Here is a 14,564-nt window from a genome sequence, read left to right as displayed (position 1 = left end):
TCCTTCCCTCGATCCCGGAGATTGGTACGCTGCTCTCGACATGAGGACGACGTCTGTTATCATTTCTCTGCATATCGCGATTTACCCCTCTGATATTTTCATATCGCACCGCACAGGAGGTTTCTTCGCTTCGTGGTGAATCGTCATCACTATCAATTTGCGGTTCTTCCCTTCGGCCTCTCCTCGGCCCCTCGAGTTTTTACGAAGTGTATGGCGGTAGTCGCCGCCTACCTCCGTCGTCGTCGCATTCATGTCTTCCCATACCTCGACGACTGGCTGATTCGAGGGCTTCCGAGGCTCAGGTGACCGCGCATGTAGACTTCATCAAAGATCTGTTCTCCCGTCTAGGTTTAATCATCAATCTAGACAAATCCATCCTGCTTCCTACGCAGAAAATAGAATTCATAGGGCGCTGCTGGACTCCAATCGAGCAACAGCCAGCTTGCCTCCTCAGAGGTTCCGATCTATAGTTTCTCTCGTTCAGGGGCTCCAAGCCTTCCCCACAACCTCTGTCCGCACCGCCCTCGCTCTCCTCGGTCACATGGCTGCGTGCACTTTCGTGACAAAGCACGCGAGACTACGCATGCGCCTCTGCAAGTCTGGCTCGCCTCGGTCTATCGGCCACGCAGGGATGCCCTGGACATGATAATCACAATACCGTCGCACGTGCTGGGATCCCTCAACTGGTGGTTGGACCCCGCCCTGGTGTGTGCCCGGTCGACCGTTCCATCCACCTCAACCCTCGCTGTCCCTAACAACGGACGCTTCCTCTCTGGGGGGGGCGCACACCTGGGCCATCTGCGTACCCAAGGTCTTTGGTCCTTGCCGGAACTCCAGCTCCACATCAATGTCCGCGAACTCAGGGCGGTCCGGTTGGCGTGCCAGGCCTTTCGCCAACAGCTACAGGGCCGTTGTGTTGCCATTTTCACGGACAACACAACGGCCATGTATTACATAAACAAACAAGGAGGGACACGATCTTCTCCTCTTTGCCAAGAGGCAATGCAACTGTGGGACTTTTGTATAGCCCAGTCAATAGACTTGATAGCCTCCTTCCTCCCGGGGTCCGGAACACTCTAGCAGACCGCCTGAGCCGGTCGTTCCTGACACACGAATGGTCCATCCGTCCGGACATCCTGCTTTCTGTTTTCCGGAAGTGGGGCTTTCCCCAGATAGACCTATTCGCCTCCAAGGAGAACAGGAAGTGTCAGGTGTTCTGCTCCCTGCAGGGTCGCTCCCCGGGCTCCTCTCTCGGACGCTTTCCTCATTCCCTGGAAAGGGTGTCTCCTTTATGCCTTTCCACCCTTTCCCTTAGTCCACAGGGTCCTGCTCAAGCTACACAGGGACAAGGCCAAGCTGATCCTGATCGCTCCGGCATGGCCGAGGCAGCATTGGTACTCCATGCTGCTCGACCTGTCCCTAGCGACTCCGATACCACTGCCCTCTACCCGGACCTTATAACGCAGGACTTCGGCAGGCTTCAGCACCCGGACCTTCTGTCCCTGCACCTGACGGCGTGGCTTCTGTCTGGTTAAACGAGTCTGAGCGCCAGTGCTCCAGCCAGGTTCAGCAGGTCCTTTTGGGTAGTAGGAAACCCTCTACGCGGGCGACTTATCTCGCTAAGTGGAAGCGGTTCTCTTACTGGTGTACGCAGCGTTCCCTGGTCCTAACGCCGTTCCAGTCTCTGTTGTCCTGGACTATTTGTTGTATCTCAAGGGCCAAGCCTAGCCTCTCTTCAATTAGGGTCCATCTGGCCGCAATCTCCACCTTCCATCCTGGAGAGTCGGCACTTCCACCTTTTCTCACCCAATAGTTTCCAGATTCCTTAAGGGATTGGAGAGACTCTACCCTCCGGTTAAGCCTCCTTCCCCTACATGGATCTCAACCTGGTGCTGTCTAGACTCATGGCCCCCCCTTTGAGCCCATTAGCCACCTGCTCATTACTCTACCTGTCATGGAAGACGGCCTTCCTGGTAGCTATCACCTCGCCAGACGGGTATCTGAGCTCCGTGCGTTGGTAGTAGACCCACCTTACACCATCTTTCACAAAGATAAGGTGCAGCTACGACCACACCCAGCCTTCCTTCCGAAGGTGTCTCTGCCTTTCATATTAACCAAGACATTTTTCTACCGGTCTTCTTCCCGAAGCCGCACGCATCCCGCCGGGACCAGCAGCTACACACCCTGGATGTCCGCCGGGCTCTTGCATTCTACATCAGCAGGACTAAAGCCTTCAGACACTCGCCCCAGTTATTCATAGCAGTGGCAGGAGCGTATGAAAGGTCTCCCTGTAACTTCCCAGCGGATTTCATCATGGGTGACGTCCTGTATCTGGACGTGCTATGACTTAGCTAACGTCCCAATTGGCCGGCTCACCGCCCATTCTACTCGGGCTCAAGCCTCATCTGCCGCTTTCCTGGCCCAGGTTCCATCCAGGACATATGCCGGGCGGCTACCTGTCGTCTGTGCATACCTTTACATCGCACTACGCGCTGGTTTGAGAGCAATCTAGAGACGATGCCGCCTTCGGCTCAGCAGTCTTACTTTCCGCAACGTCTCACTCCGACCCCACCGCCTAGGTAAGGCTTGGGAATCACCTACTGGAATGGATATGAGCAAGCACTCGAAGAAGAAAAGACAGTTACTCACCTTTGTAACTGTTGTTCTTCGAGATGTGTTGCTCATATCCATTCCACACCCACCCTCCTTCCCCACTGTCGGAGTAGCCGGCAAGAAGGAACTGAGGAGCGGTCGGGCCGGCAGGGGTATATATCAGGCGCCATAGCGGCGCCACTCCAGGGGGCACCCTGCCGGCCCATCGAGTGTTGCTAGGGTAAAAGTCTCCGAACGTGCACGCGGCGCGCGCACACCGATTGGAATGGATATGAGCAACACATCTCGAAGAACAACAGTTACAAAGGTGAGTAACCGTCTTTTTTTTGTGTCTGATTTTTTTAATTGATTTTGTATGAAAAAGCAAGCAATAAAAAATACAAAAAGGCAAATAACTTACAGCTTGTATGTTTCCAAATACCACATGCTTCTCAGGATCTCCAGCAAAGTTAGGCAATTATGCAATTTTTACAATTCATCAAGGCTGCAGGACCAGACAATTAAAAAAACAAAACAGGGAATACTACATAGACATAACACATTTACAGTAGGATAAGAAGATAAGACATAAATAGGAAAAGAAAGGAATGAAAATCAATGGACTCTATTAACTTCAGTGGGCTTTGGCTAGACCGTAAATGCCAATAATAGATACCATGATTTCCATATATGTGGAATAGTTCATAGTTTTTAACACAATACTCATGGTTTATCATTTTGGGATTGATGCACGTGAGTGGCTGAGTGGATGTAATGGGTAACAGCTGAACAAATAAAGAGATAGCAAGTGGCAAAGTTAAGCTTCAACACAGAGCTGGAAGGGAAACTAATAGAAGCTCAATAACTGCTCTGGACACACAAAGAACCAGACCACTGCAGTCTGGATCAGAGCTTAGTTTCCTAAGAGGTTATGAATTTTTCCTTCCCCCTTTCCTTTCCATGACCTGCAGTGAAAAGGACTTAAAAAATGACAGCCCCTGGGGAGATGTGGTCAGTTGATGAGGAGGCATTTTGCATGTTCCAAATGTCAAAATATGCCCTGTTCTTGTTCATTGTACTAAAACTGGAGAAACAAAGATCATTTTGGATACAAAATGATACCTACGTCTTTTCAGTAAAGTTACTGTGGACCTGATTTACCTCTCACTTACAGTAGTGGGATTCTATTGGAATTACAACTGATATACACTCATGTCAATGATGTCATTCGTTGTTTACACCCTGACTTCTAAGAATGACCATGACCGTCACAGTGGTGCTTGATGATCATTCATGTAAACAGTTAATCGCATCAGTCTTGGTTTTTGTCATTTGCTTTCATAGCAGGTTTCAGATTTGGCAGGACAGAACGCAAACAAAGTTGCTCCTTAACGTGATCAAGGCCTTTTCATTTACAGGAGAAGTTTGAGGGCTTGTTCCGTGCCTATGATGACTGTGTGACGTTCCAGTTGTTTAAAAGCTTCAGACGTGTGCGGATAAATTTCAGCAGTCCTAAATCAGCTGCTCGGGCCAGGATAGAGCTGCATGAAACACAGTTCAGAGGGAAGAAGTTAAAACTATACTTTGCACAGGTGAGAACCTTTTGACATGAAAGCCTTTCTCTCCTTACATCTTAATGGGTAGCTGCTCTATGATCTTGTGTTACCAAAGAAACACTGTTCAATAAAATCAGATGAAAATAATAGCTATGTTTGAGTATTTTAAAGTGAATGGGCCAAATGTCACTCTTAGTTATGACTATGTAAATCTGGATCAACTCTTCTAGAGTCAGTAGCATTACTTTGGATTTACACTGGTACACATGAGAGCAGAATTTGACCCTGTATTTTTAGCATGCATAAAAGGCTCCGGTAACATGGTTGAGTTTCCTCAGGTCCAGACTAAAACTGTGCACTCTTTGTAGAGTCCAAATGTCATTCCCTGGCATTCTGATTTATTAACAAAAAGATAGTTCCAAAATTATACTTCAGGTGCCCTTCCCTCTTCTCCTCAGGACCCGCCTGTCCCAGGCCCTCGCTCTCTCTTCCAGAAGGCTACCCCCACCTTCCTTGTATTCAGTAGTGAGTCTAAGCCACACCTGCCCCAGTGAGTACATAGTAAACCTGAAGTTCCCTGCAGGGTTCTGAAACCTGCTAACAGGATGGGCCTGCAGGAAACCCCTCCATTCTATTACAGTACCTCCAGGGGGAGATGATTTCTGATTGAACAAAGGTGTGTATAATCTGGCAGACAAAGGCATAAAGAGATTCGTCTTCCATTCACTAGAACTAGATGAATTCAGACCAGAAATAAAATACAGATTTTTTTACAGTGAGGATAATTAGCCATTGGAACAATTTGCCTAGGAACATAGTGGATTCTTCATCACTTGAAGCCATTCAATCATGATTAGATGTCTTTCTAAAAGATAAACTCTGGTTTAACCTAAAGTTATGAGTTTGATGCAGAAATTACTGGGTTAAATTCTGGCCTGTGTGATGCAAAAATTCAGACTAGATGGTCACAGTAGTTCTTTTCTGGGGTTAAAATCTATTCATGAATAACTCTGCAGGTGGAAGCCCTGCATTTATCTGCAGAGTAGGAACATTATGGGCAGAGGCTCATGCAGCCACACCCAATGTGCCTGCCTTGGAGGAACCTCCTCTAGCAGGGATGAGTTGATGATTCTGTTCCCAGGCCCATGCAGTCCTTAGCCTCTCTGCCAAGACTGCCAACAAGAGTGCTGGTTGTGGCAGTAGCCTTTGTGATTTGACAGCTGTGCACAGGAAAGTTGACTGAGACTCGCCAACTCATTTCACAGATGCTACCAAACAATCAGCAGTATCTGCTCTTTGAAGTTTGTGACTGTCTAATTATTGTTCCATTTGCCTGCCCTACACTAAAATAATGTGTGTTTCTAATACATTTGAAAGGTTCAGACCTCCGAGACAGATGGGGACAAGCTTCATTTGGCTCCACCACAGCCCGCAAAACAGTTTCTCATCTCACCTCCAGCCTCCCCTCCTGTAGGGTGGCAGCCAATAGATGATGGAACACCAGTCATCAACTATGACCTCCTTTATGCAGTTTCTAAACTAGGACCAGGTAAGCGTTGCGGCTCTCCTGTATGGGAATGTGTCGGCTTAAGCAGATTGGAAACAGAGTGAAGATAAATAACTAAGAATGCAATTCACCCCTGTGCAGAGAGCTATGGAAGGCTTATATACTGCTTAAATTCAAGGGTCCATGTGGGGTTTAAGTAATTTGTAGGCCTGGCACCGGCTGTCTCCTTGGGATGAATTTTACCTACATGCATAATTATTCTTTCTTAACTTCAGTCATTGTGCTTGGTGCTGTACAGGACACAGAGATATGGGTCCTGCTCCCAGGAGTTTACAGTCTAAAATGCAGACTGGCATCAGAGGAGAATGCACAGACAGACCCAGAGGATGATCACACAGAATGTTTCCATTGCACTGGTTTGCTTTTAATCTAGGTGGGAGAGGTGGGGGTTATACACTGGATTATAGAAGGGCAGGAATAAATGCTGTTGATCAAGTTCTGAGTTCCTCACAACAAATACAATGGGGCCTAGTCCTGCAAGATGATGTATTTCTTCTGGGTGGTGTGAGCTCAGTGGGGACCCCAGGGACGTAGCCTCACCCAGAGTCAGGTCCATTCTGAGATAGCAAAACGCACCAGAATTCTGAGTGTGACTCTGTGGGGATTGTTCATTAAGAGAATTAACCAATGAACAGCCCCCTTCAGTTACAGTGGGGAGACTTGAAAGAAGTGTGAAGAAGCTATTAGGTGGGGGAGTCAGTTGTGGTCCCCAGGGAAGTGGAAGGCAGATTGACAATGTATAACCTGGTATAATGCGGGCAGTGGGGTTTAGAGATGGTTGGGAATTTTTTCACACATTTTTCATTGGAAAATATCTATTTCTTTATAAGCTGTTCATGGAAAGAGTCCATTCAGACAGATTTCCCGTTTTGGGGAGAAAAAATCAAAATTGTCAAAACAGCCCAATTCAATATTTTAGAAATGAAAAAGTTCTGTTTTTTCAGGTCCAAATGATTTTTCCTTTAGAAATACAAGGTAATTGACAGTAAAACAATGCATGAAAAAATATAAAAAAGTCTATATCAAAACCAAACATTTAAATCAAACAGAATCAAAAAAATTTTTTTTTCAGATTTTTGTTTGGGAAAATTTTCAGGATTTCGATGTTTCATCCTCTTTGAAATGAGAATGTTTTAAAAAATCTTAAAAATTAGCACAGGACAGGAAAACCGTTTCCTGCCCAGCTCTAATGTGGATGCCCCTTTACTGTTCTGGAAACAGCTACCATTTACAGAAGCCTTGTCAGTGGGATTCCATTGAAACTGCCCTGCCAAACAGGAGTCCATGGGGGCACGGGGCTGTCTCCCCCTCTCCCATGCCCCACAGAGACCATGAGGGTTGTGGGACTATCCCATATCTTTTACCAGTGGGGACCCATACACCCACCCTGATGGAACAGAGGGAAGAAATCTGCAGGAGATGAATCTTCAAGACATTTCCTCCCTCTTAGACCTCTCATATGGGTTTTTCCTGCAGATGGGGATTATCAATCCATATATTACAGTCCATTATTCCCTGCATCAATGCTTTACGCTTCTAAACTGCTGAATAAAAGGAAAACAAAGAGTCCTCTTTTCCCCTTGCTGCAGCAACATTATAAATGGAAACATGTAAATGAATCCTCTAGCTAGCTGGGTAATAAATCAATTTCTGTTCTGGAGCAGTGAAATGTGAAGTATTGCTCATTATTCTGCACTCTGGGACAGTGCTGCATGAAGGTCATATTCACTCTCATTTAAGGAGCCTGCAGGGAGCAATATGAAAAATCATTGTCTGCTCTTCCCCCTCCCCGCTGGCTTTGCTATTTTTAGCATTTGTTCGGGAGATCAATTTTAGTTAACTGCAGAGGAGATTTTAAAACAGCACTGCAGTCCTCAGTTGTGCTCTCGCTAAATTTAGTATTTCATTAAAAAAACAACACAATTCTCTGCAGCCCATCTCCTTTGAAACATGCTGCCCTACCATTGCTAGCATCTTATGCTCATTGTATCCAACAGATCTCGACCCTTTTTAAAAATCTTAAGTGTGGTTTATTTATTCCTCAAAAGGAAGGGGTGTTTTACAATATGATTTCAAAGAGGTAGCAATGAAAGGGCCTGGATCCCACAACCTTTCCTCCCCTGAGTATTCTGATTGGGTGACGTTCACCCGCAGCAGAAATTCAGGACCAAGCCCATGCACCACTTAAGTCCCACTTACCGTTTCATGCCAAGAGTGGAAGTACGAAAGCTTACATGGGAGCTTAGTGGGCTTGGCAGAGTTGGGTTTTTATTTTTATATTTTTGTAGTATAATGTTGACCGATAACATCCAGGTTTCTTGTAAAGCATTTTTTAGATTTTTCTCTTTTTACATTTTCACAGTTACAGGAAATTATGGAGAGTTCAGACAATTTAATGATGCACGCTGAGATTCAAAAAGTTAAAGCTTTGAAAACACAAATTGTAAACATCGCAGGTCAAAATATACCAATTAAAATATCCTTAAACCAGCAAATCAGACCTGTTTTTACTTTCATTCACTAATCTTTTGTAATCAGCTGAATTCAAAAGTCTAAATCACCGGATCTTGACTCTTAAGTTCTCAGGCAGCATTTTGCTTACTTTGCCAATCATATATTTTGAATATCAATGGAAATATTTGCCATCAGTTTGTGCACGGTGAAATCAACATTTACGGACATTTACAGATAAAAATCTAATCCTTCCAAGCCTAGATTTCAAAGGTGAATAGCGCTTGTGCTGGTCCTCTGCACAGGACGAGTTTCACCCACTGATTTCACTGTGAGTCAAGTCCCAACACTGGACCTAGACAATTTTTAATCCAAATAAAGTGAATAAGCTGCAGAATAGTAGTAGTAATTATAGGTACCTGTGGGCAAATTTAGCCTCTGCCTTCACAGAAGTTCCCTTGCAGCAGAACCAGTGAAGTTCCTCTGGGCAATGGGAAGGGCTGGATTCAAGGGGCCACATATGGGATGTTCCCCAACTTTGTGGAGTCCCCCTGCCCAGCAGAAGGCATGGGATAGAAGTGAATCCAAGGATCTGCTACTGAGTGAATCCTCCTATCTTCTTTCCCCTGCCCAAGGATGGAGATAGCTAGGATTACAAATTAACTGGTTTTAGGTCTTAGAATTTAGAGTTTAAGCAAGGCCTCCTGCAGTGGGGTGAATTTCATCCTTATCTAGTACCTTCCAACTGGAGATCTCTGAGTCCTTCACAACCATTAATTAGTTCACCCTCACACAGTCTGGAATGATAGGTGAGCAGTATCACTGTATTACAGATGTCAAGACTGAGCTGCAGTCACTTGAGTAAAGCCTTGTAGTAAACCAGTGACAGAGCCAGGAACAGAACCCAGGAATCCTGATTCCCTGTCCCCTTTAAGCATTAGACCACAATCCCTCCTATCTGAATGACACTCCCACGTCTGTAACATTTATCTGTACACCGACACTAATTACTCTGTGAAAAACAGACTTTGCTGTAGTTAAAAGTGCCAGAGAAAATATGAAATCCCTGCCCTGAGGTATTATAAAAGGAATGCACTATAACTTAGACCCCCATGTTAATGACTGTGTTCATTTCTTCCATTGGATGCACATGCATATTCCCCACTAATGCCACATTCACTTAGGGTGAAAGTTATCCCTGTGCAAAAGGTGAGCACAAAGCCCTATGTGCCCACTTAAGACTCAGTTCAGCCCTATTTTGAGGATGTGAGTTGGGCCCATAAACATTGTGCTAGTCTTGTCACCTTAGGAGTTAAAGCTGCTGGCATTAAAAACTATGTCAAAACTCCTACTGCCATCAGTGGTACGCCATCAGCACCTTAGATTAGAAGGCTATTTTTGTATGGTTTGTTGTTGTTTTTTTTTGTTTTGTTTTGTTTTTTTAAATTCTGACACTCTTAGAAGGGAAGAAATCCTGTGTGTAATGTGGCTGTCCATGAAAATCTCTGCATTCGGTCTGACCCTCTTTGGGCTGTCTATATTTGAGGCTTTCCTACTCCTGTTTAAACAGTAGATCACAAAGGGGAAAGCATCACATTTCTGTGGAGTATTGCTGTTGCCCGGCATGTTTATTGATTTAGTCTTTGTTTAGCCCAGTCTTACGAGATTGTCAATGTATGAACCCAGGTACAAACACTACATAGCCACCCCAGCAATGATCATAACAGAGGGAAGATTCACCCACCAAAAAGAAATGATGATTCAAAAAAATAAGTTGAATTTTGCTAGGCTGATGTTATCCCAGTGACCCTCCGTCGCCTTCTATTTCTGGATGGTTGGGGAGCATTGTGCAGGGAAATTCACAGAAAATAACACATGCTTTCTCAGAGCTCCCTCATTCAAAGAAAGCAAAACTCCTTGGACAGTAAATTCCATTTCCCCCTTTTTGTTTCCCAAAATGTCGCTACCCTCACTTCTTGCACAGTTCTTCCCACAACTCTGTGATGTGCCTTCATTTGGCCCCAGTATCAGAACCCACATTCAGTCTGGCTTTGTCCATACTCCGCTAGCCAGGTTCTACTTTATATCCTGACTAGGGAGCTACAGGAATGATCCTGCAAACAGTTACTCACTTCTATATAGTTATTCATGCACAGATACCTTATTGTGTGTGGGACACTTATTTCATAGAACCAAGGTCTGTCAAAGACCATGTTTTTAGGACCTGTTCTTGCAGCCTTTATTCCTGTTGAAGTCAGGGGAGCTACTCATGTGAGTAAAGTCTACTCACTCAAGGACTAGATTATGACTAGCCTTAATGCAGTCTTGCAAGAGAGTCAGAAACTTCCACCTTCCTTGCACAGCGTATGTTAGGAGATGCCTAGATCTTAGTTCCAGATGTTGGGGAGGGGAGCACATGGATTATGCAGCCAATATCACTCCTCCCCGAGCAGGCAAAGGGCAGCAGGGACAGGAAATAGGTGAAGCCATGCTTTATCCCCAGCACTGCCAGTGCTGACCTGTGGAATTGGCTGGTCACAAGGTGGGAGTAAAATTCACCCTGAAACGGGTTGTCGCAAATTACAGTGACCTGCCATGTGTAATTGGGGTGCCCCAGGATATCTTGTGCCATTGAGTCACAATTTCTTCCATAGTTCCTCCAAGCATGACTGAGCTACAGCTGAAAATACATCATCTGGCCCTGAATATGGGCTGCAGGATTGGGCCCTAAAACTGATACATGTTTTATATCATGTACATTATATATAAACAAACCAATTAACTCTTTAATGAAATTGCAGTTGTGATTTTTCAGTACAAAATGTGTGATTTAATAAACCTGAAAAGAACTAGAAACGCCAGTGCCTTTCAAACCACAAAACAACGCAGGAAAGTCAGGAGGCATCAGTGGAAAAATGCTGAGCAAAGGGCAGTTGTACCAGTCAGCAGAATTCTGTAAGAGTAAATGTTAGCAGGATTTAGTCTCTAAGCCCTTACGCTTCCCATAACTGGACAATGTGGCCAAAGTTTCCAACCTTCTGGGCTGGTCTTCAAGTCCTCCTCTAGTCTCCACGTAATTTATCCAATGGCAAGTCTAATATCTCTTCCTTGTGCACCTTCAGAGCTCTTATTAGAACAATATCTCCTCCCCTAAACCCTAAAAAGAAATCTTTCCTGATAAGTCAGAAGAAGGCTTTGTGGGAAATCCCTGGAAATAGGAGATGGAGAGTCATGCTACGGCACTGAAAGACAAGACCAGTCTGCTTCACTCAATGCAACATGGCATGGCATTGTTCTAGTGCACACTCCAGCTTTGTGATTATGAGGACCAGATTCACCATCAACTTAAATACTGTGGGTACGTCTATACTACCTGCCGGATCGGCAGGTAGTGTTCAATCCATCGGGGATCGACTTATTGCATCTTGCCTAGACGTGATAAATTGATCCCTGAATTGACGCCTGTACTCCACCTCGGCAGGAGGAGTAAGCGGAGTTGACGGGGGAGCCACAGTGGTTGACTTGCTGCCGTGAGGACGGCAGGTAAGTCGAACTAAGATACTTTGATTTCAGCTACGCGAATAGCATAGCTGAAGTTGCGTATCTTAGTTTGAACCCCCCTCCCTCAGTGTAACCCAGGTCTATGAGAAGATCCTTGAATAATCAGCTGATTATATCCATATTACCCTGGATTATGTAGGCTAGGGTTACCTACAAAAATAAAGATCTCAGATCTTCAGCTGAGGTAAATCTGCACAGCTACACTGACTTCAGTAGTGCTATGCTAGTTCACTGTGCCTGAGGATCCGGCTCGTTGCCTTTGAAAGGGAATGCCTTTTGACGCACCTTGAGAAAGGATGTTGTGGTTTATGTTGGATTCTTATGTATCTTTCAAACGACTATGACTTCACAATAGGCCCCAGTTGTGGTGACTAATTTCAGGACAAATCAGTAGCCCTGTGGCTATGATATATTTTTGGTCATCTACCACCTTCACTTGAGGATAATGGATATGCTGGATTCCTGCCACACCTAAGCCATCTGCTGAGGCAGGAATCTGACAGCAGAAACATTTTTGTGCATCTAAATATATCCACAAATCTTTTTTTAAAAGGCAAATGGTAATTCTAGTTGGTCAGCTGATCTCACCGGCATGTTTCTGAAATGGTCTCTTATATGGAGAAAGAGACGTGATATCTATAACAACAATAGAGTCCAATGCTGCGATAAGAAGCTCAGTGGTTCAGATTGCCTCTTGTGGCAGTGTAAATCAGGACTACTCCACAGAAGTCCAAAGAGTGTCAGAGCAGTGTTGGTGAGGTGAACTCAGACCAGTGTTCTTACAGACAACTCTTCACGTCTTCATTTGCTGTCGTGGCAGGAAATGAGACTTTGTCACAGGGTAAGCTGGCCCTTTAAGGACACGTTGATGGTGAAGCTGGGCGTGAGTCTGCCAGCCTGCGTAGACAGACTTGTGCTTGCAGAGCTTGAACGAGTGTGCTAAAAATAGCAGCGTCGACACTGTGGCTCAGAACCAGCCAGCGTGCTAGGTTTGCACTTGGGTGGCTAGCTGAAGTCTTGCCAGAGCTGCAGTGCTCACACTGCTGTGTTTAGCATGCTCGCTCAAGTTGCACTAGCACAACTCAGTCTATCCAAGCTGAGAGGCTTGCTCCCAGCTGCAGTGTAGACAGACCCTAAGAGGGCTGGGGCTCAGCCTTACCTGTGCCAGGTGTAGCCCACCTCCTCAGATGAAGGGAATGAATCCATTGGTGACTTAATGGGAGCATGTTGCTCAGAACCAGGCCTGGGAGGTACAGTAACTCCTCGCTTAATGTTGTAGTTATGTTCCTGAAAAATGCAACTTTAAGCAAAACGATGTTAAGCGAATCCAATTTCCCCATAAGAATTAATGTAAATGGGGGTGTTAGGTTCCAGGGAAAATTTTTTCACCGAACGAAAAACTCTATTATATAGATATACACACAGTATACGTTTTAAACAAACAATTTAATACTGTTCACAGCTATGATGATTGTGAAGCTTGGCTGAGGTGGTGAAGTTAGAGGGTGGAAGAGGGAGGAATATTTCCCAGAGGATGCCTAGCTGCTAAATGATGAACTAGCACTTGGCTGAGCCCTCCAGGGTTAACACATTGTTAATGTAGCCTCTCATCCAAGGCAGCACAAACAGGAGGGTGGGGAGACAGCATAGCAGACAGAGACAGACACGCACTTTGTGTGTGAAGGGGAGAGCAAGAGAGGTGCACACTGCCTCTTTAAGTCAGCTGACCCACTCTAAAGTGCATTGTCTTTTTAAGTGGATCAGGAAGTTGAGACAGCAGCTGCTGCCCCAAGCGCACTCTCTCTCTCTCTCTCTCTCCATGCCTGTCCCCTCCCTGCTTTATGTGGAGAAGGGGTAAGCAGGGTATAGGGGCAGCGGGGTGGGGGACACTCTGACATTAGCCCCTGCCCTTCCCCCCCACCTCCCTGCACAGCAAGCAAGACTCTCTGGGAGCAGCTCCAAGGCAGAGGGCAGGAGCAGCACATGGCAGTGGGGGGAGGGACAGCTGAACTGCCTCGATAGCCTGCTGTGCGGCTGCAGCACATGGAACTTAGGGGAGTGAGGAGCTGATAGGGGGAGCTGATGGGGGGGGGCTCCCAGTCCACCCTGGTTACAAGCTCCCACCAGCTAGCTGCAACAGGCTGCTCTTCCTGCAGGCAGTGGACAAAGCTGGCGGCTGCCAAACGACATTAGAAGGGAGCGTTGAACAACTTCAAATGAGCATGTTCCCTAACTGATCAGCAACTAACAAAGAAACATTATTAACCGGGACGACTTTAAGTGAGAAGTTCCTGTACAGGCCTAGGCTGGAAGTGGTGCAAGTAGCCCTGCTCTGAGAGGCATTGTGCCTGCTTCACTGTCCATTAGAGGGATGCTCCCTGATCTGGAAGTGTCTAGCTCTGCCGAACAACGTGGGCAGTGGAGGCGGTGGCCCTGCCTCTTTTGTGCTAGCAGGGAGCAATTCCTGCCTCTCACCTGTGGAAGACCCTTATGTTGGATGTGCAGTACGGGATTAGCTCCATATGCCTCTTCTCCTACCTTCTGCACCCACACCCAGACCAGACCCAGTCTGATCTGTATTGTTTGTAAAGGCTGTACATGTAAGATGTTGTTATGATACTAATGACACATTTAACATGGAGCCGACTGCTCTGGACCTATTAACATTTGATTATGATTCTGAACAGAGGGCAAGAGAGCTGCAAAATACCACTACTCTGCCTTGATAACTAATTAATCAACCACACATACTACATCCATTGCTAGACAATAAAAGCTTCATAGTTCAAGAGGAGCCCATCCATGAAAGGCCATGATACTGCCTCATAAAGCAATAT

General features: G+C 45.8%; 1 protein-coding gene across 2 annotated transcripts in view; it reads left to right on the top strand.

The window, feature by feature from the left end:
• RCAN2 (regulator of calcineurin 2) overlaps positions 1-14,564 on the top strand; it is a 199,247-nt gene that overhangs the window by 172,178 nt on the left and 12,505 nt on the right. For both annotated transcript variants that reach the window (XM_075063623.1, XM_075063624.1), the window contains exons 2-3: positions 4,011-4,184; positions 5,526-5,697. In XM_075063623.1, the coding sequence (XP_074919724.1) occupies positions 4,011-4,184; positions 5,526-5,697 (346 nt within the window). The remainder of the gene's footprint in view (positions 1-4,010; positions 4,185-5,525; positions 5,698-14,564) is intronic.

The sequence above is a fragment of the Chelonoidis abingdonii genome, chromosome 3 (genome assembly GCF_003597395.2).
Source record: "Chelonoidis abingdonii isolate Lonesome George chromosome 3, CheloAbing_2.0, whole genome shotgun sequence".
Classification (NCBI taxonomy): Eukaryota; Metazoa; Chordata; order Testudines; family Testudinidae; genus Chelonoidis; species Chelonoidis abingdonii.
Note: the sequence above shows the minus strand (reverse complement) of the source record. Positions and strands in the feature narration are given on the sequence as shown.